We start from the raw sequence: 21714 nt of genomic DNA, 5'->3' as shown, positions 1-21714 counted from the left end.
TAACAGCAAATCCACAACAAAAGCCATACTTTCACTTCTGAAATAGCATGCTTATAGGTTCTAGGCTTAGGTTTGGTGTATAGATGTAGCATACAAAAATTATATCGGTCGAGTTGTTAAATAGCCTAATAATAAAGCTAATACTAATAATAATGAAGCACTACTTGTAATGTTAATAGTTCTTTAGTTTTTTTCTTAGCATTTATTATTTGCACATTTTGCATGCTTGTTCCATTTGATTGTTGATTTGTATTAAATATATTTAATTGTTATATATATATATATTGTTGTTGTATTAATGTTCTAGTAATTTGCACATTTTGCATTTTTGTTGCTTTTTTGTATTAGTGAATTTTGTATGCTTGGTCTATCTTAAATTGGTTTGCACATTTTGCATTTTTACATTATTATGTCACTGCCTATGCATGGCTAAAGGGTGTGTGTTTCTTTTTTCACGTGTGCCACTTTAAAATAAATGCGTGTTACTACACTGGTAGCCGAAGTCTGGATCCATCATCATTTATTAACTCCACTTTGATCGAAGGGAAACACTGCAGACAACTCTGCTGTCATAATAAAGCCAGTAACATCCCAGATTCAAAAATACCAGATCTGAAATAGTGAGTCCGCACTTTCTACTATGTTAGAGGTAAGAGACAATGGGGCTAGGACTGAGTTTTCTTGGCGATTTAGCGATACTGACTCATGTAACTCAAGGCACTCGCATAACCAGGATCAGTTGAGTGAGTGACTCAGAATAACCCGAATCCTTAAAATGAATCGAGTTTGCCAGTTCTATAAGATAGTGTTGTATTTACATGTATTTTTATTTAATAAACTTGTGCTAGAACCCGAATAAAACGTGCTCTCTCGTTTATTCATAATCAACTGTATATCACAGATGATGGATCATCCTACATGATTTTCGTATTCCCATAGCAGCCTCCGGATTAAAACCCCTTAGGTTTTTTTCACGGCGTAGAGCTTGACGGTGATTGGACAAATGTGACAAAAACGTCACTTCCACGAAAGCGAATTTCCTCTCAGAGTCAATGGAGCAGTGGGTGGGTACGGACGCTGAGCTTCAGCATGACGATTGGAGGAACTGTCTGGAAGGCAGCTCCAATTTTTGAATGCAGAAGCACACTCCACAGCGGAGCCTTTTCTGACGCAGTCCTGTGTGGATTTTTTCCAGGGAAGTCTGTTGATAAGTAGTTGGTCGTATGTTATTTGCTCGGCAATATAGACCATTTTCTTTTATACATATAGTTATATCTACAGTTTTACATAATTATCACGTTTCCTAACTGAAATGAGCTTCCCCTGTTTCAAAGACCAGCAACCTCCACTGTTTTTCAAGTGACACAGCAAGCACTAGAGCCACACTCCATCTAATTTGTATCACGATTAACAAGTACAGCAGGTAGGAAACATACAGAATCACAACGCGATCCATCTCACTGTTCGCTGTTTATTTTTCTGTGACTGATCCAATATGCAGACACAGCATCACATATATACGGAGGCGGAGTCAGCCTATATACAGCTCAATTAAACTGTGCATGTAAAACATACTGAATGTTGAGCTCACTGATGATTGAGAGGGATAGAATATCAGGTTTCAGGTTTGGGGTTTTGAGTCATTGGTTAACAATGCATTAGTGCAAACAGCTGTTGCTGATATTAACTACCTCAAATAGGAAAGGTTTACATTTCAAACAACTCAAGTATGGCAAATGTAGGGTAGCACATGGTTGAGCGGGAGGAAATTGGGCTTGTAACCTGATGGTTGCAGGTTCAAATCCCAATCAGGGCTGGGTGACCCTTGGGCATGACACAGTACAGTGCAGGGACCTGGTGAAAAAAATTCTGCCAAATGAAATGTGCAGATCATCTACTGTAAGTAAAATGTGAAGCTTGTAGACCTTTTTAACCAAGTAGTATTGTAATAGAAGGCTTTTTATCCAGAGTTTGAAGTTTGAAAATCCAGGTTGCCATACACTTGCATGCTACCAATTCCAGTTGATCACTGTGCCACAGTTATAATGATGAACTTTGTTGATACTACGCTAAAGCTGTAAGGTGTTGGGACAGTTAATAAAGACATAACTGTGCTCAGCAAATGGTCAATTTAAGTCAGTTACACTCCGGGCACCGTCATGTGTTGAACAGTCAAGTGACAGATGATGCTGTGAGCGACAGAGGCGTCGTCGTTATCACAATAATTAGCTCTACATCACAAGAAAAACGTTCTGGTGAAACTGCGGCGGCTTCTCTGACACTTTTCCACAGAGAAACACATAAATGTGGCTTAGACTCCCAACAATTACAAAGTATGTACAATCACTAATGAGTGGAGTGGATTCAGCCATCCACAGCAGCATGTAAAAGGAGCAGTGGCAGAAAGCCTGGCGGCGGCGGCGGTGTGTGTGTGTGTGTGTAGGTGCATTTGTGTTCGTCTGAATGTGTGAAAATGTGCAGTATGTGTGTGTGGTGGTCTTTGCCTGTGTGCTTTTGCCAGCGGCAATGTGTGTCCAGTTTGAACTACAGCAGATGCAGTTTGGGCGCAGATGTTGTAACGTCTCTGGTGTAAGTTGTGTTCACCCTGTGAAAAAAATAGGTGATTTTTACTTTAGATTAATCATAATTATTATATATCATTATAATTTAATTTTTGCAGGTAAATATCCACATCAGCTCATAAAAATGCCTGGTCACGTCGTTATGAAGCAAACACAGAGCACAGGAGAGAGTGATTGACACCTGACAGGCTGCCTGCATGATGAAACGTAGCCGTGACTGAACTGACTGTGACTTTTAAGCAAAAGATTCCACCGATAGCCTCAACACACAAACAGACGTGGGTGAGAAGAGATTTGACAACTCACAAAAGAGAAAACAATCATTGTTCATTTACATTGTGTGAATGGATCCAAGAGCCACCAGCTGCAGTTTACTGGAATGTAATCCTCGAGTTCTTTGTCCTTTCAGCCCAAGCGAACAACATGAAAGCTTTGAATTATCCATTTTTCTTGATCAACTAAGATAACGGTAACACACAGCCAAACTGAGTAGATATAGTAGATCACTGTTTTAGCACAAAGCTGCAAAAAAAGAAGAAGAAAGAACAATAAAAAACAGGTGCCCCCGAAAAAAAAAAAAAAAAATCTAAGTACAAATCAAAATAAAGACAGATTCCAGAGGGAAATTAAAGTACAACAGGTATTACTGAGAAAAAAAGCTGATCATTTATTTGCTTCCTTTTTTATACAAATGTGTTTGTCAGTCCACTGTAGCTTGTTTTGACTGCAAAGCGCTGAGGCTACAAGTCGCCCAGTGAGAGGAGTGTTGGGAGGCTGCAGTACCACAGCCAGAGCAACGGGAGCAGCAGAGAAGCCAGGCCTGCAGGCTGTCTGGAGGTGGACGAGTTCTTCACGATGGCATTGGATGTACTTGGGCTGTCTATCTGAGGGTCCTAAAGAAAAGAGATAAGAGAGACAGAAGTGGTAAAAAAAAGGAGAAGAATGGAGATTAGAGATTTATTCTTGTTTATTTGACAAAGAAACACAATTTCTAGATTTTTGCAAAATTAATTATTTATTTTTTTAAATAAAATAGTATATGTATATGTATATGTGTATATGTATATGTATATATATTAGTGCTGTCAGTTAAACGCGTTAATTAACGCGTTAACGCGAACCCATTTTAGACCGGAAACAAAACAACAGACACGCTGTGCGAGCCGGTCAAAGAGTAGTCGCCTCGCGTAAGTAAAGAGTAAACATTCCGTTTTGAGTGGATGGCGAGCGCTGTGCTCTTCTCCGCTAGCTCTTTCAGCTCGGATTAGCTTGTCACTGCAACAACACATTAAACCACGGGACTTCGTCTGCGTTAAAGAACGGCTCTTTATCCACAGCACTGCGGAGTGATACACAGACCCTGTTATCGTTGTGCGGCTCTATCACAATGAGAGGAATAACTCAAAATATGCAGAGTGACAGAGATATTCCCCTGCGGCTCGCTAATGTAAACACATGGAACACATTACTTCCTGCTTAACCTTCGTACCTCTCTGACGTCACACGCGAACGTCTCGTACCTCCACACACAGCTCCTCACACACACACAAGTTACACACACCAGGTTTAACCTGTAACATAGATTAGTTTGTCTGACAGCGTGGTTCAGTCTGTAGAATAAGATGTGTAATAATAATTCATCTAAAATTAGATTTAGGCTTGAACAAATATTATATTATAAATGTTGTGTCTTGAAATTGCAGTAAGCTGTATTGCAATTAAGATAAATTTCGATTAATTGTTCAGCCCTACACTACAGTATATGCCAAAAATATGCAAATAACATTTATACAAAGCAAGCCAATCCACTTTTCTATGATGATATGAATATTAAAATGAGGAAAAATAATGGTACAAAAAGAAATCAAGGGACATTTAGAATAGATAAAAATGTGCGATTAATTACGATTAATCGCGAGTTAACTATGACATTAATGCGATTAATCGCAATAAAATATTTTAATCGTTTGACAGCACTAATATATATATATATACGTAACAGTCTTCAGTTCCTGTTTGTTCTTGGGGCATTTTCCCTTCAGTTTGGTCTTCAGCAAGTGAAATGCATGCTCAATCAGATTCAGATCAGGTGACTGACTTGGCCATTGCATAATATTCCACTTATTTGCCTTAAAAAAAAAAAAAAAAAACTCTTTGGTCGCTTTTGCAGTATGCTTTGTCATTGTCCATCTGCACTGTGAAGCGCTGTACAATGAGTTCTGAAGCATTTAAGCAGATAATATTGCTGGAAACACTTCAGAATTCATTCTGCTGCTTTTGTCAGCAGTTACATCATCAATAGAGCAGAGCTGCGCAGCGCTCATGTCTCTGCTCCTGAGTGGATCTCATCACGCAGCGTTGTGTATTTTAATACATTTTGACAGGCTGAAACGTACCAAAATACCTTTGTTTGCCGTACCGTATTGAACCGAACAGTGTGTACCCTGGTAAAATACTGAATACTGTTGCATCCCTAATATATATATATACATATATATATATATACACAAACGAATATACTGTATATATAAGATATATCTTCTCTCTGGTGTTCTTTGGCTTGCTAATGAAGCTGTGAGCCCATGGCGGGGTCATCTCTCCCAGACTTGTCGCTGCTTCCATTAAATGTCATTATTGTACGATGACATTTACAGTGAACTTTAAAAGCCACCAGATAAGCAACAATCCCATTTCAGCCTGAGAGGAACTACAAAGAAGAGGAGTTTACAAAGGAGGCAGGAGCGATCACAGAGGCTGTGGCTGTCGCACGGAGTTCGTGGACCTGCAGCAGCGACGCTGCATTCGATCTTGTGATGGTTTTCATGATGTGAACAGGCGTCATTTGGCTTGATTTTACATTCATGCGCATTCTTTCAAGGCACTTTTATTTATTTATTATTTAGCGTTATTTTGTTTGTAATATTTTCAGGGTTTTAGTTATTTATTTTAACTTATTATTGATGTATTAACAAGCTTCTGCGTGGATTCGTTGAGGAGGAGACTTACATATGGACATGCTAGGCTTAATCTGCATTGTCCAAAATAATTTGACAATGGTTTGAATGGAACATTTGATTGTGTCTAAAAGTCACACACTTTGTTGTGTGGATATCTTTTTCATGGACTAGAAAAGACCAGAAAAAGCGATATATTAAAAAATTACAACGTTAACTTTAGACATCCCAAAAAAACAATTTGTTATATTTTATCAGTTTTTTTTACCACATGTACATAGTCATTGGGTCTTATTGTTCAGTCTCACAATGTTAGTGGATGTTACATTTGTTTATAAGTCCTGCTTTATGGCCATGAACGCACACAACCTCTCAAGATTTCCTCCGAACAAAATCTCTTTGTTTCATTGGACTGGATTCATCAGATTAAAGGTTTTTTATTTTTTTTGGTTGTTATTACAATGTGTAGAGCATGTACATATTTAGTTATTGTGGAATTGGTGCATCACATTTAATTTAGAGCTTGTTACATATTTGTTGTAATTTTAAAACACTGGGTCTTGGTGGTAGCTAAAATCGCAGGCTTGTTGCAGTGGACACAAACAGGTTGTATTCCCTCCACAACACCACTGCCTGACACAGAGGATTTTCTTTATGAACAGTATACATTACATACATTATATCCTTGTGTTGTGTTCTGGTCAATTTGACTGATTCAAAAGTTTTATCTCTAAAAAATATATAGTTAATTTGATCAGACTGAGCTAAAATCCCATGTCTTTGTCCACAAAGAGGATATCAACAGACAATTCAGTTCTGGGAAATGTGTAAATGTTCCTGAATGTGGGTTGTGGATGTTAGTGGGGGTATGCATGTTTTTCTTTTAGTATGATAAGTAGAGACCATAGGCTAAGACAATTACATTTACATTTAAATGTAAATGTGTCCAAAGTGACTTACAATCAGCAGACAGTATTGTCTGCCTTGAAAGCATTTCTACCCAGAGGACTTGGTCCACCACCCTATCTATTCCTTCAGGTTATGTACTACAATATAAAAAGCATATTTATACATGTTAATTCATTGCTTTTTTTTCAGAATGACACTGATGAGAGTGATGAAGACTCAGATGAAGATGTCTGTCAACATAATTACGTGGACATCAAGCCAAAAACACACAAACACACCATGCACCGTGACAGGTGTCGCTGGCCTGAAAAAATATTTCATCAGTCGCAACACTGATTTTTCTGGTCTGGATATCATCTTCAGGCAAAGAGAGCTCAGCGACACAGACAGTGACATCATGAAGCTCTCTGAATGCTCAGAAGAGACCATCCAAGAGATGTGCACACCTGATATTGGACGTACGCAAGGACCAAGTTGCACATGAAGACAGGGAGAGGATGCTGCAGTAAAGGATTCACCAACACACAATACAGCAAGTGTAATGTTCGCCTTTGCTTTTCAGAGGACAAGAACTGTATTTAGGACTTTCACTAACAATGGACATTTGTTATGAAAAGAAAAAAAGGAACAAAGAAGATGCTAGAAAAAGCTAGAGTTTTGTGTGATTATTTTTAATGTTATATGTTTATGGGGCTAAGTAAGCAATCAACCCTGCAAAAAAACCCCTTAGGTGTTCTGAATTGATGTTCAGACAAAGTGAGTACATACAGAAATTCTGCTCCTACCAAAGCCCAACGTTGCAAAATTACAACATTTCTCTAAAAAATCTACATACATTGTTTTCCCTAACTCTTTGATTTCTCCATCAAAAGCCTCCTACAACAACATCTGAAAGGTCAAATATTTATTTTTTCGTTTTTTTTATTTGGGTCTTACAGGTTTAATACAGTAATACAGACCACTTGCTATAATATTGTTAACAAGCTTACCACACAGAAGACGCCATCAACCGTTGAGTTTGACTTGAGTTTCTGAGCCTGCAATAGACAAACACAAAGAATTTCAGTCCAGGTTAAAAAAGAAAAGATCTGCATAAAGAGTACGTGAATAAAAATGATCCAAACAACAATCATGTATTATTATTTGTGTTTTAAATCAGTTATTTTGTGTTTAAACTCAATTAACTCATGCAGGAGTCGTCAGAGCTCAAACATTGTGACTAAACATCCAGTAATCATCACAGTGTGTGTGAGTGTGTGTTTGCACATTCAGGGAAGTGAAGATAAAATGGGGAGCAAAAAAACAACACAATAACCTTGCAGAGTTAAACCCGAGAGCCTGTTAAAATTTAACAGCCTGCAATATTTACACTGAGAGAAGAAAGAGCGAGGCTGCACACAGAGGGACAGTCACAATGTGATTTCATCATTTATCACTTTCACTGTCAGATGCTCAAACACACTGTCTGAGTCACACAAACACAACAACACCTTCCACGTGTGCTAAAGAGTGCTGAGGATCTTCTGCTCTGTATGACAATACATGCGAATACAATTAATTGTGTTCATTGTCTGACTGTTAGATTTTTTTAAATAATGTTTTTGGTGCTTTGCAGCATAAGAAGTTGTTATCAATGCTGGATTCACTGTTTTTCCACTGAGGGGACATATACATGGTGCTGCTCAGTGGAACAGCCAATAGTAGGTGTCCTATCTGTCTTTAAACTGCCATGTAATTGGACTTCTATAAGTACAGGAAATCACTGCAAAGCAAACGGAGGGAGGAGGAGGAGGGAGCTCCCCAAACCCAAACCAGACCCCTGGCACAGAGACAGACGTCACTGACAGAGGCCTTTCAAAAACCTCAACAATATCCAGGTAGCCATTTTTAGAAGGGAAAGTTATTTCCAGCATTAATTAATGTTGATTTTCAAAGTGTAATTGGTGGTCAGAGATGTCATTTAGCAGAGAGATTAAACTATTATCATATATTCAGTCAGTTGAAATAAATCTTAATTGACTTACTGGAACTCCAAAATATACACTATATTAAGATTTCCAGCCTCCCTCAAATCTGAAGTATGAATATGGCAGAATATAATAACCATTGTGTGTATCTGTTGAAGAAAGATCAATTAATTAAAGGCAAAAGTACAAAATCATTCAATGATCAGGCATTTTCAAGTTAAAAGTATCAGTATCGGTATTGGCAATACTGACCCTGTAATTACTTGGTATCGGATCGATACCAACATTTGCAGTATTGCACAGCTCTAGTTTACGGGAGGTGCAGGAGTCTCATTCTCACTCAGATCATTTACATTATGCTGAAATGTTATTATGGAATTACTGATTAATATTACCAATTTATGTTTGCCAAACCCAGTTTTAAAAAGTTTAGTGAGTGAGAATTATGAGCCGCCTCTCTGACTGACGCATTTTATAATGGACTTTCGGATAGCATCAAGGACGAGCTGGTGGCTCGAGATCCTCCGGCAGGATTGGACACTCTCATCGCCACAGCCATTCGCATTGATGGGCGTCTACAGGAGAGGAGACGAGAGAGAGTGGTGTCCGGTCCTCTCTGGTGATTTCCAGGTCCTCCGGCAATGCATTCCTATTCTGGTCCCGGGGATGCAGTGGAACCCATGCAGCTAGGCAGAACCAGGCTGTCAGTGGTGGAATGGCAGAGGCATCTAAGGCAGAATTGCTGCATGTACTGTGGGGAGGCCATTATGTATCCTCCTTTCCGATTAAAAGACAGGGCTCAGCAGGGATACAGACGGTGCTGGTGAGCTGTATGATGAACACAGAAATGCCCACTCGTCCACTACTTCAGGCTCAACTCAGCTGAAATGGACAAACTCACACTGTGGCGGTTTTCATCGGTTCAGCCAACCACTAACCATGAGTGAAAGAAAAGTTTTTGTGTAATCATTCATATTCTCTGACAAATGGTAAAGAAATCATAAATTCTGCCAGGGTATGTAAACTTATGAGCACAATTGTATAGTTACATGGTGGTCCATGCCCACTTAGTAGCCTTTTCAGTCTACCTTTGGTTTGAAGAAGGGCTGGGCGATAATGGCCTTAAACTTACGTGGAAATTAATAACATTTTACACACACGCACGCACGCACTAAAAAGTGACTTGTGAAGCACATGTATTCAGTGTCAGTTAATTAAAAATATTTGTTCAGTACATCCTCTTTGACCAGAGCACGGACTCTGGACCATAATACAGCGGCTGTTAAATATTGAGATTTCCCGCTAATTCCCGGAGATTTAGGATTGTTAAAGGTCACATAGAGTGGTCCTGTTGCACATATATGTTAGTTATGGAGGTCTACTTACATATATTAACTTGTTTTTATGGTCAAAAACCTCCTAATTGCTGTAAACTAGCTGATAGAAATCCTCTTTTCTGACAGTATTTTTCAGCCGCGATGTTTCACCCCCAGAAGACAGAGTCTTGTGATTGGCCAGTACTATCCAGCACATCCGTTCTCAGAAGCGCAGCGCCCCCCTCTGGAACGGCGGATGCACTGCTCCTCATTATCAAAACATTGTTTTAACAGTGTTTAAAAATAGCTTCGTCATGACTCCCCGCCGCAGTCCCTTTATGACTTTAAACCGGAGTCAGACCCAGAGTCAGAAGACACTGTCGCTCGTGAAACACCTCCACAACGGACGTTATTCTTCTTCTGCGGTTCAATGTACGCAATCGGATGTGCCCGGACTACCGCCCGGAGCAGGACGATCGGTTGTTCAGGAGAACCGCTGCTTACGTAACTATTACGGGATTTTCAGTGATCTCGTTGAGCCCCGAGATAACAATAAAACACAAAGTTCTCAGCAATGGCTGAACTGTTTGTTTCGAACTGTCAGGCTTCATAAACAAGGTAATGACGCAGATACACACCAAAAAAAACAGCGATAATAGGAACTTCCGGTCTAGTTCCGCTTTAAGTCTTTTTAACTGATTTACAGTACGGCAGTGTTCTAAGCAAACAGAGAAATGCTTTTTAGTTTTCATGTTCGCCGGAAAAGGTGTTTCATAATTCAAATGAGTTCGCAATACAGAGCAACGCAGGATAATATGGCACAAATTTGCTTCCATACATACAGTGGCAGGGTTTATGCAGCTCGCTGGTGACAATCAGTGGTGCTGTCCCTAAACACACCAGACTCCTCTGTTAACTTTTGAGATTTTGGACATTTCCCTGGTAGTTGTTGGAGATTAACAGAGCAGAGGGGACGGGAAAAAATCATAAAAATCGATTTTCATTTTTTCAAATGAAAAAAATGAAAATGAAAAATCGACCAAACAAGTTAATCCGATTTCGATTAAAAATCAATTAATCACCCAGCCCTAGTTTGAAGTGGGAACTAAGTGGGCATGGACATTGACCCCATTGATGTCTGCTATAAATCCAAATGAGTTTCCAAAAGCTCAAATCCAGTGAGCTTTTGGAAACTTTTCTCTCACAATGTCATGATCAATGTAAGAGTTCAACACTTATGACATGTTATGAAAAATCAAAGCTGATTTTTCCAGCACCATCAGATAAGTAAGTTCATACATTTTAATTTAAGATGGTCACATCAAAAGGAATGTGTGCACTCATGTCTACAGTTGCATATAGTGCATGTGCATGTGTGTTGGATGTTGCACATGATGAAAAAACAGAAATAACACACACACAATATAAAAATAAATAATACAAATATTATATAAAATGCATAGATGGAATAATGTCTAGCTTTGCAGACAAATGAAAGTACAAGTGGTCTGGTGAACACAATGACTTATGATCCCATCTGTCTTTCCAGTCATTGTTAGGAGGAATTAAACAGTTTTACATCTCTGCTGGAAGACCAAAGTAATAACTTGAATTCTGGAATCCTTAAGGCACCTGCTTGTGTGATGTTTCAACGAGTTTCAAAATTGAGACATCAGGCAATTTGAAATCTGTTGTTTATAACTCCCTGAAATAACATGTACTAGTTAAAGAAACAATCTGTCTCCAGATCAAAGAATCATGCAATCCTGAAATCACTCGTAAGTCAAAGTTGAAGCTGTGTTCAAGTTTCCTTCAGGCAGCGATGGGTAAATTACATATGGACTATTTTCTTTGGAGGAATTGTCTTTTGTTTTTTTCTTTTCATTTTGCTTCATTATATGTTGTTTAATATGTTGGTTTTTGTGTCATTCCATTTCCAAAGAAACAAAAACAACAACAAAAAAAAACAAACTGAACTATGGTTAGGGAGCACTCCTTAAGACCTTATGGCACTTTTCCACTATACAGTCCCAGCACACCTCGCCTCGGCTCTCAGCACTGCACAGCTGCATGAACCTTGAAACGCTATATGCGACACACACAAACTAGTGACTTGTAAAGCAGTTATTTTCAGTGTACTGAATCATTAGAATAGTTCAGTATTTATTGCATGACCGTAGCACAGTCTCCATCTGACACTGAAGTGAAATACAGTGGAAGGGGTTGTGAACCGGCTCACCACTTCGCTCACCGATCGTGTCTTTCATCTTTGCTGACGCTAAATACACCAGGCACCTCTGTTAAATATTGAAAACAAAAACCTAAACCTAGTGTGTCAGGTCGTTGTGACAGATCCACAATCACAGATGACCACCTGTGGCCAGCCTGAAACTTGCAACCAGCTCCTACTGCCCTGACTTCAAGAAACAAGCTTCCTCTTCCCAGTGCCAGAGGGCACATTAAGGTAAGAAAATCCATAAATTGTGATTGTTTCAGCAACTTGTCATGCTATTTACATGGCAACACCCAAACCAACGCATTATTTGTTCATCTTGTTATTTAAACTGGTATAATGTTAACCTGGCTATGGATGGACATGACTTCAGCAGGCTTGGCTCGGGTCTGACCACACAACCAGAATACCTGTCAGGTTCAGGTTATATTTGGCTAGTAAACATTGAAACATTTAAAAATGTTATGTTTAATCAGAAATAAATCAGAAAAATCTCACTAGATATCAAGGGATGCTGCATTACTGAACCTGGCAAAGAACTGTTTGCATCACTGGATGAAATGATCCTTTAAATTAGATTACACTTGCTTCCGGTGCTTTGCTTGTGATAACATAGGACTGTGGTGAATTATCCCTGAGCTTTCTATGATATTAAACTTCTGGATGTTCATTTCCAGTTCAGGAACATTTGGATGTCAACAAATTCAAATATGCATGTTTACTGCTGCCTCACGTCATTGTGGGTTGGATTTGCCTAATACCTGGCTGTTCTGAAAAAGTCACATTAGCATGTGGTAGATTTCCATATTTGTTCAGGGCCTTTCTGTCCGCCTCTGTCAATGATATTCATGAGAACAAGCTGATGGAGGCCTGGGGTTTGAGTGTGTGTGTGTGTGTGTGTGTGTGTGTGTGTGTGTGTGTGTGTGTGTGTGTGTGTGTGTGTGCATGCATCTGTGTTTGTGTCCTATAGCACAACTGTATGTTTTAGCTGATGCGGTTATCTTTCTTTACGAACAAAATGAGCAACAAATAAATAAAACTAAACATTAGAACAGAAACATCACAGAGAATGAACAGAGTTAAAACCACACGGAAAAAGTCTGGACTTTAATGGGATAGTTCAGTTTTTTTTGTTGGTTTTTCATGGTTGTATGAGGTACTGTACACATATGGCAGTTATTTTGTGTTTTCACTAGCGATAGTACCTGGTACCTGGTACTCTTTTTAGTACCTGCTCTGGCGAGGTTCCAAGTGAGCTGAGGCTATAGTATGTGTGACGTCGCCAGACTGCCGGTCACTGATTGGTCAGTGTGCCGTCACAGGAAAAGGTATGAGCGAAAGTCAGACACAGGAATCAAGCAGAAAAATGCAGAATTGTAGATCAGTTAAAGACTTAACAATCCTCAAAATAATGTGGGTCAATCTGCAACATTTACCAGGGAAATGTTTGAAATCTCATAATTTAACAGAGGAGTCTGGTTTGTGTGTGTCGCATGTAAAACACAGTCACGGCAGTTTAATGCAGCCGTGCAGTGATGACTCCACCCACGTTTAGTAGGTAAACCGAATCGTGCTGAGGTGAGGTGAGCTGGGACCATACACTCTTAGACAAAAAAAGTGCTAAGTAGAATCATATAAAGTTCTTCGGCTTGTCCTCATAGGAGAACCCTTTTTGGTTCCAGGTAGAACCTTTTATAAAGATTCCACCTGTAAGTGTGAGTGTTACCAAGAACCCTTTTAAAACCCTTTGTTCTGGAAAGGGGTTTTAAAGGGTTCTCTGGATCAAAATGGTTCTTACTGGATCCATTAGTGTTACCAAGAACCCTTGAAAAACAAATAGTTCCAGGGAGAACCACAGCCCTTGTTGAGGAACACTTTTGGGAACCCTTATTTCTAAGAGTGTAGGTGGAAAAGGGGCTATAGTCAGTGCTGACTGAGCTGTGTATCCCCTGTTCCCAGAACTAGCAGAAAATTGCTACAATCAGGGACACAAGGAAAAACTGATTTTAGCAAGTTATTTATTCATTATTACTATTATTATTATTTTTATTTATTTATTTATTTTTAAATGTATAGCAAACTATGTTTGCTGCTTACTCTGCTCAGTTTTTTCCCACTGGAAACTAAAGTTTGCGTTGTGAAGTCCTCACTGTCTTCCACTAGATTCCATTGACAAAATCAATGATTTTTACATCATAGCACACAGGAGTTGTTGATTGTTGTTGATCCGATGTTGCTTCCATTAGTACGTTCAGCTGTGTTATTTGGTGACTTTGGTGTTAATTCTGGTTGTTAATTTTGTTAGCTCCCGGGCGCTAGCTGTTGTGAATGTGCGCCGTGTACTCTGCAGCTGATGTGTTGCGTTCAATGTACGCTGTCTATTCTACAGTGCCTGCTGTTGAGAAAACTGAGATTGTGCTGAGGAGAATAAACGGTCTCATCACCATCAAATATAAACTCTTCTGTCTCCCGTGGTTCTTTCGCTGGACACGCTTCCCCCCGCCGGCGACATGAACAACTCCTAAACACAACGCAGAGTAGCGGTTGGCGGAGTGGCTGCTCAACGTCCGTCAAATTGAAGCCAATATGTTTCCAGTTAACTGATATTGTCCTACATTTCTTCTCAACCAAATGCTGCCTTTCTGCCATGTTTTCAATCGCTCGCTCCTCATATAATTGATCAACACGTCACACGCTTGCTGCAGCTGCACGTAACCCAGGTGCATTCAAGGTGTTTTTCTAGTATAGGAATTTACAAACATGCAGCACCGTGCAGTGGATTTATCGTTTTTCTTCGATTATAATGTTTTCATGATCGTGAGATGCCAAAATTGTAATCATGATTAAAATTCTATTAATCGTCCAGCCCTACTGTCTGTGTTTTTATTTTCAATTTGGCAGGGTCGAATGAAAAAGCGGGACAGACGCTCAATTTGCGTGACGCGGTATCTGAGTTGCAACCTGTTTCACTGCAAGCATGTATGCCGAATACTGTGTATGTGAACGAGACAGATCAATAAGCAGAGAGGAGTGAGTCTTCTGACAGGGTTGTCCCCCGAGTGTATCATTACACACACACGCACGCACACACACACACACACACACACACACACACACAAAGAAAAGCGTTTTAACACAACACCTCTCTCATTAACTTGTACTTGACTTGCTCTATCAGAGCAAAGCCAACAGAACATGCACCACTACACCACCAAAGCTCATTATCAGTGTGTGTGTTTTAGCAAGTGGGTGCATTTGTGTGTGTGTGTGTGTGTGTCATCATTTCTCCACAGTGTCTGCCTGAGCGAACGACGCTGTTAAACCTGCACATATGTGCGCGTAGGTGTTTGTTGGGTATGTGACATTAAATTGTCATTCCATTTCACTGAAGATAGTCAAAGGCACAATGTGTTTTAGCGCACATAAAAAAGAGCAGCTTTCTGAACACCGGACTGCGATCACTGCCAGATAGGTCAAACTTAGGTAAAAAGGATTTAATACATTTTCTGACAGCAATACAGATTACCACAGTTGAACAGGATCTGGCAACCCTCATATTAGATATTACATGTTCAGACAGGTGGCTGGGGGGGGGGGGGGATTGACCAAGAAACTAAGGGAACATTAAAACCAATTTACTTAAGTTATTATTTGGTGTCATACCTTCAGAAATATGTTTCCCTCTGATACACAACATAAAGCATTCTGCATCCTTATAACATGGGTTAGGGTTAATAAAAAAAATAAGACATACACTGAGTGGCTCACATTCACGAGAGTGTGGTCTCCCTTTATTGAGTATTGAGTTATGGAGTTAAATATCTCATCAATCATGTTATCTAAGAACCTTTGCTGTTAACCTGTCTGACTGGCCCATTGGTGTAACACTTATGCAGCATTGGATCTTACTGCATCATAATAGTTTTTTTCTTTGTTGTATGTTTGTTTTTTATTTCCTTCGACTTGTGTACTCTTGGTCCTATGGTGGGGTTTATGGGGAAGGAGTAGGGGAGGGTATTATACAGGATTATGTTTTACATGCTTTAGCATGTGTGTATATGTATGTTAATGTGTGTGTGTTTACGATCAAAAATGCCTTAAAATAAAGTTGGGAAAAAATAAATAAAATAATTATAACTATCACTTTTATTATATATATATTCATGTACACACACACACACATATATATAATATCTATTTGCAAGCACAAGCACTTATATAACTGTTCACATTTTATTATTGCACAATAGAAAGTAGAAAAAACAGAAAACATATTCTGTGTCCTAAAAACTACATATTAAATTAATTTTACGATTTAAAATGTATAGTCGACATAGAACTAGATTTGACATTTTATGACAGAAGCAGAGGTCCTTGCAAGTGGACTTATCTCTTAAAATTAATAAAATAATAATAATAAAATAAGTGAGTTTGTTTTCTTGGTTTGGTTTCAAGCCCAATTATTTGGGACTTTAGAAACTGACCCCAACACCAACTTTGAGTTGCATTAATTATCATCTTGCTCTCTGTACTGTAAAAAAAAAGGGTTGCTTCTTTTTTTTCCAGACACTGCTTCATGCAACTGTTTGGCGTTAAAGCTCAGACAGACCTGAGATTTAACTGAAGATACACAAAGCTGAGCAGTTTTGGTTTGGAAGCGAAAACAAGGACGACGGAGTGAATCAATAGTACATTTTATTTCCGAAACACATGGATGTTGATGCATCTTGGTGATTAATGTGAAGTTTCCTACTTGCCATAAGAATCCAATTGACGCTTGTACTGCTGCAGCTAAGTGGTCAAAACATTTTTTTTGAGTCAATAAGAGGATGAAGATCTGTGTACACACGCACGCACGCACGCACGCACACACACACACACACACCACAATCTGATAATTTAACGCTGCATTGATGTAAAGGAATTCAAATTCAAACTGGAACCTTATCGGAATGGATACGTTTTGCACTTGTAAACATAGCTAGTGACAAACATGCACTGATGCCTTCCAAATGTGAAATTCAGCTGGATTTTATCGGAGTCTCTGCTAACAATCAACAACTTCAGTGATTTCATGATGTTTGCATGATGCATCACCATAGTTGTGAGTCTTGCTTCGCTGGTTAACGACAATATTGTCTTCAGTAAAGCCTGTGTTTCATCATCATCATCATCATCATCATCATCATCAGCCATATAACTGTTATGCCTGTGGAACAGGAGCAGCTGATCCAACTCTTTCAGAGTTTTACCAGGCATAGAGCATATGGCACTCGAGTATGTGCTTTTTTTTTCCTCCTCCAAATTTAACAGAGCACTAACCAAGTGTGACCCAAGCCCCAGTTGAGCCTAAAAGGCAATCTAAAATGAAATTAAATAAAAAAAAAATGCCTCTGCACTGCTGAGTTCTCTGGTTTTCGTTTGTTTCCACTTCCTCAACTTTCCTGATGACAAGTTTGGTTTCATGCCTGAACATAACCTGAATATCTACCACCCGAAATGTCACAGATGGGCCCTCCTATTTAGCTTATCTCCGTTTACCTGATGAACATGAACTGTCCCAAGAGTAAAAACTAAAACTCGTACAGGACAACAAAACTGCTGGAATAAACATAAGGCTTATGGTTATTACAGCAGCTTTGTTGTCTTTTCATTTTCCTTTCATTTTGATAATAGAGTTACAAGGAAAAAACATATAGCTGAGCTATTTACATTCAGAAAAAAAGGGGGAAAAAAAGAGAAAATGAGCAGGAGGGACAAAATAAGTAAAAATCAATCACTAAAATAAAATCTGCAGCAGTTCAATTTCATTTCAGAAATACACTGCAACAATTGGAATCCCAGAAGCAAACACCCAAGCAATAAATAAATAAGGATTGGATGTTCCTTCAATTCACTATCCTGACAAAATCTAAAAGGTCCAATATCCATCTTTCACAAGGGCTTTATGAAAATATCCATCCTTTAAATGTATACTTTCAATATACAGTAATTTAGTTAAAAGTTAGTCCATCTATTTGACATGAAACCAAATAATGAAACGCTACAACAGAGTTAATAGTGGTTATCCATATTATTTTAATGTAAATTCAAAGATGTACGAAATGTCGTACTCTAATATACACAAAAGATGTACATTAGAAGAGGAATATAATCATCAAAATGAAGCTTTAATTTAAGTATCTTTTTTCCTTTGAGTTTATTTTCGTCTGCCTCGCCTTTTCAGAAGCACTTGTCACTTCAGTCGCTAAATGTTTGATTTTCTCCACCAGCCACTCGTTGATTATGGCTTGTCTGAGGGTGTTTTGCAATCTCTTCGACACGACTTTTTCTGTCACAGACAACCCTCAATTTGTTTGCCGGGATTTGATCCAATGCTGTAACCTGACAGTTGTTGTTGGAGATAAACAAATGGAGCCCGTCTCGAAAGTAAACAGAGATAGAAAGTGAGCCAGAGGCGGTGAGTGAGTGTGCAATAGGAGCCAACAAATATAGTGACAGTGAGATAGCAGCAGTGAACAATCACAGGCAGTGTAGATACGTTATATGGATCACGTCAACGATAGAAAAGGACAAAAAAAAGACCATTCCATTTCTGCCATGTTATGGCCTCTGATAGATAACTGACTGTGATTATTCTCACCTGTAGGCTCCCACAGAAGTGGTAGATTCCAGGGTCTGTGTTGATTTGGTTGTCAATGATGTTGGGGCCGCGCTCGCGGTTCTTCTGGTAGTGAGTGGTGGTGGAGGTGGTGGTCTGGATGGGTGACAACGGCTGCCACACTCCCACGTCTGTCCCATTTCCAAAGGCTTGGATGGCATTACCTACACAGACAAAAATAAGTCATGTCACATGTGAGTGACAAAGATGATTCAAGACAGCTGATGACACCGATGCCATTCCAAAACAGCAACCCTTCCGGATATTGTAATTTACAGTTGTATAGCATTGGTCTAGCATAGCATTGGTTTAAATTCATGGTGGAAAGTTCATGGTGAGAAAATATTGAGCTCTCAAAGTAAAACCATTATCACCAACGTTAAAATACATTGTTGTAAATAGACCATACATAAGTCAGCTATCTCACAAACTGTTATAGTGAAAGATTAAGCAATATTATTACTATTTTTTCATTTCATTTTCGACCCACTCAAAAAAAATCTTCAGCTCCACTCCGATCACATACCCTGGTATGTACAGTAGAACAGTACTTCTTGTTTCCAGTACCACCAGAGGAAGCTCATCTACCGCAATTTGAGAACCATGAGTGCACAAGCCTTTATTTTAATATGCCAAGTTCAATACAATTTGGGGTTTAACTTGAGACAGGCTACCATGTAGCTAACTATACTGTGTTTGCACTGGTATCCGATTGGTAGTTGGTATCTGCATGACATTGTCAAAAAAAAAACTTAATTGTGGCCACAAAATACTATTTTGTGGCCACGATGTAGGTGTAATATGCAAACGGAGTAATAATAATATCATTCCTGGACAACTGGGTAAGCAAACGGAGCGCACCTTCTCTAAAAACACCAATCGCCTACGGGATGTCTCTAAGGTGAGCTTCTTTTCTTATTCTGTTCTCGTTAATATATTGTTATACCGCATTTAGACAATTATTTAATTAGGCCTAAGTTTGCTACTATGTTACAAGGTGTAGCCTGTGTATCTGCTGACGTCTCACCTGAATTTTTAATGTTTTATCCTCATCCTGCTACTAGCTAGTAGCTACACATTGTTTTGTTGTGCTCATGTGTAGCCGTAAGCTCATATGTGTCTGCAGGAGCTGCAGCCCTGCACAAACATCAGGGCACTAAGTTCAGGACTACTACTCAGCGAGGAATGTTTTCGCCTGTGTCAGGAAGGTGTCTCTCTTTTAACTTGGCTAGATCACCATGCTAACTTATGCTGCAGACATAACCTGATCCGGACCAAATTCTGTTGAGTTTCAGCTTGAAATCAGCTAAAAACTGATCATCGGATTTGAAAGTAGCATCATGTGTGTCAGACTCTCAGCTGAAGGAATACATAGGCTATATGAGCCACAGCGTTTAATAATGCTATTGAACGCAGTTACAGTAGCGCTCAGTGTATTATCGCGTTGCCAAGTGAACCTATAGCCTATCTAGTTTATATTGATTTGCAGGTTGTTGTCTGTAGTGTTCTCTACAAAATCACAGAAGACTAAAATGTCACTGTATTATTTATCAATGTGACGTTTACCTGCATTTGAAATGTGCTGTAATTCCTTGAAACCATTGTGTTAACACTTGGTCCTGATCTGCTTACGTTTGTTTTACACTGCTATTAGAAAACTGATTAGAACATTGCTCAATCTATTTTTTACCACAGATAATATCTGATCAATAAAAATCATTTCACTTTGCCAAAGACTAAAGTGATTTCATGGAACAGTGCTAAAGTCAGTTCTATGAGTTTAAAGTCAGTTTTCTACAAACTGGGAGAGTGCTGAGCGCTGTCTACTGCAGATACACTGACTAGGCATAAGTACAGCGCCACTTCAAATACCAAAATCCAATTGATTAAGCATGTTTGTATTATTATTACAGTTGTTTGTAGCAACCCCAGTAGAAACAAAAATGTGAGCCTTGACTGATGTTTTCAAGGTGTTTAAAAATAAGTGAGTTGTTCAGATTAGTTGTTAACACTTTAAATAAGTTTAAATAGCAATGTTGTATACCTATCAGTATAAAGAAGGCTTACAGAAGGTTTGAAAACTGTTCTTATCCTGTTATTATGTACAAAATACAACATGTTCTACTTTTGGCATATTTTGAAAAAGACAAGTAAACCATTTAAGTTTATACAAAATATTGCCATTTAGGTGAAACATGTAACAACCAAACTTTGTTATGAACAACTTTTGAAGCCTTCACAGTTTGGCAAGTTTAATATTAATTAAAGGATAATATCTCTAGCCCAAAAAGATTAAGTTTTTCTAACTTGTCCAACTATTTGAGTCAAACTTATATTATTTTCTTTTTATTGATGTGTTATTTTACTGGCCGCCACATTCTCAGTGTCCGTGTCAGTTTGACGAGCCCGGGGCAGCCCCTACAGCGCTCCATTGCATCCACGAAGTACCCCCCGATAACTTTTGGCCCACAGCCAAATGACTTGCGTGAGAAGCCGTCAATGCAGCCATTAATGCATATCCCATATGGCTTCAGTTTGACATATGAGTCTATGTGCCACACAAAGTTAGGTCCCCGGGCAAAATATTGCCTCCTTCTGAGACGTCTGGTCTGGTGAACTTTGGAACTGATGGGGTCCAGTCCTGACGTCTTCTTTCCTGATGCAAATACCGTATTGTTTTACACTTTGTGTACATTCACCAGTAACCGTGATCCTTTCCAGGGCCTTGCAGTTGATCAACAATGAAAGCTATCCCGGCGTCTAAGTAGTACCTCCACCAGTAAAGCAACATGGCTCTCAGTATTCTGTGTAAATGCCTCTCGGTAATAATGGTTCCGTGCAATGGGAGGCTTTTAAGAATATCTTTGTAGCTCATTCCCAGCCTAAAATAAAATTCAGTCATACGATTCCTTTCCATTGCGTAGCTGTCGACCCTCTGCCTGATAACATTCCCCTCTACCTAGGACCTTCAAGACGGTGCGCTTAATTTGCTTACCCAGCTGTCCAGGAATTATATTATTATTACCTCGTTAGCACATCATAACTACATCGTGGCCACAAAAAATAATTTTGTGCGCATGTTGTAATTATTT

General features: G+C 39.0%; 1 protein-coding gene across 1 annotated transcript in view; it reads right to left on the bottom strand.

Annotated features, from left to right (window-relative positions):
* Window positions 1-3322: 3322 nt before the first annotated feature.
* Window positions 3323-21714, bottom strand: part of gfra1a (gdnf family receptor alpha 1a) — a gene marked incomplete at both ends in the record, with an annotated part of 137895 nt that continues 119503 nt past the window's right edge. The window contains 3 exons of the mRNA XM_083898005.1: window positions 3323-3475; window positions 7435-7482; window positions 18605-18786. Of these exons, the coding sequence (XP_083754131.1) occupies window positions 3323-3475; window positions 7435-7482; window positions 18605-18786 (383 nt within the window). The remainder of the gene's footprint in view (window positions 3476-7434; window positions 7483-18604; window positions 18787-21714) is intronic.

This window comes from Microchirus variegatus (assembly GCF_963457635.1).
Source record: "Microchirus variegatus genome assembly, chromosome: 11".
Taxonomy (NCBI): domain Eukaryota; kingdom Metazoa; phylum Chordata; class Actinopteri; order Pleuronectiformes; family Soleidae; genus Microchirus; species Microchirus variegatus.
Note: the sequence above shows the minus strand (reverse complement) of the source record. Positions and strands in the feature narration are given on the sequence as shown.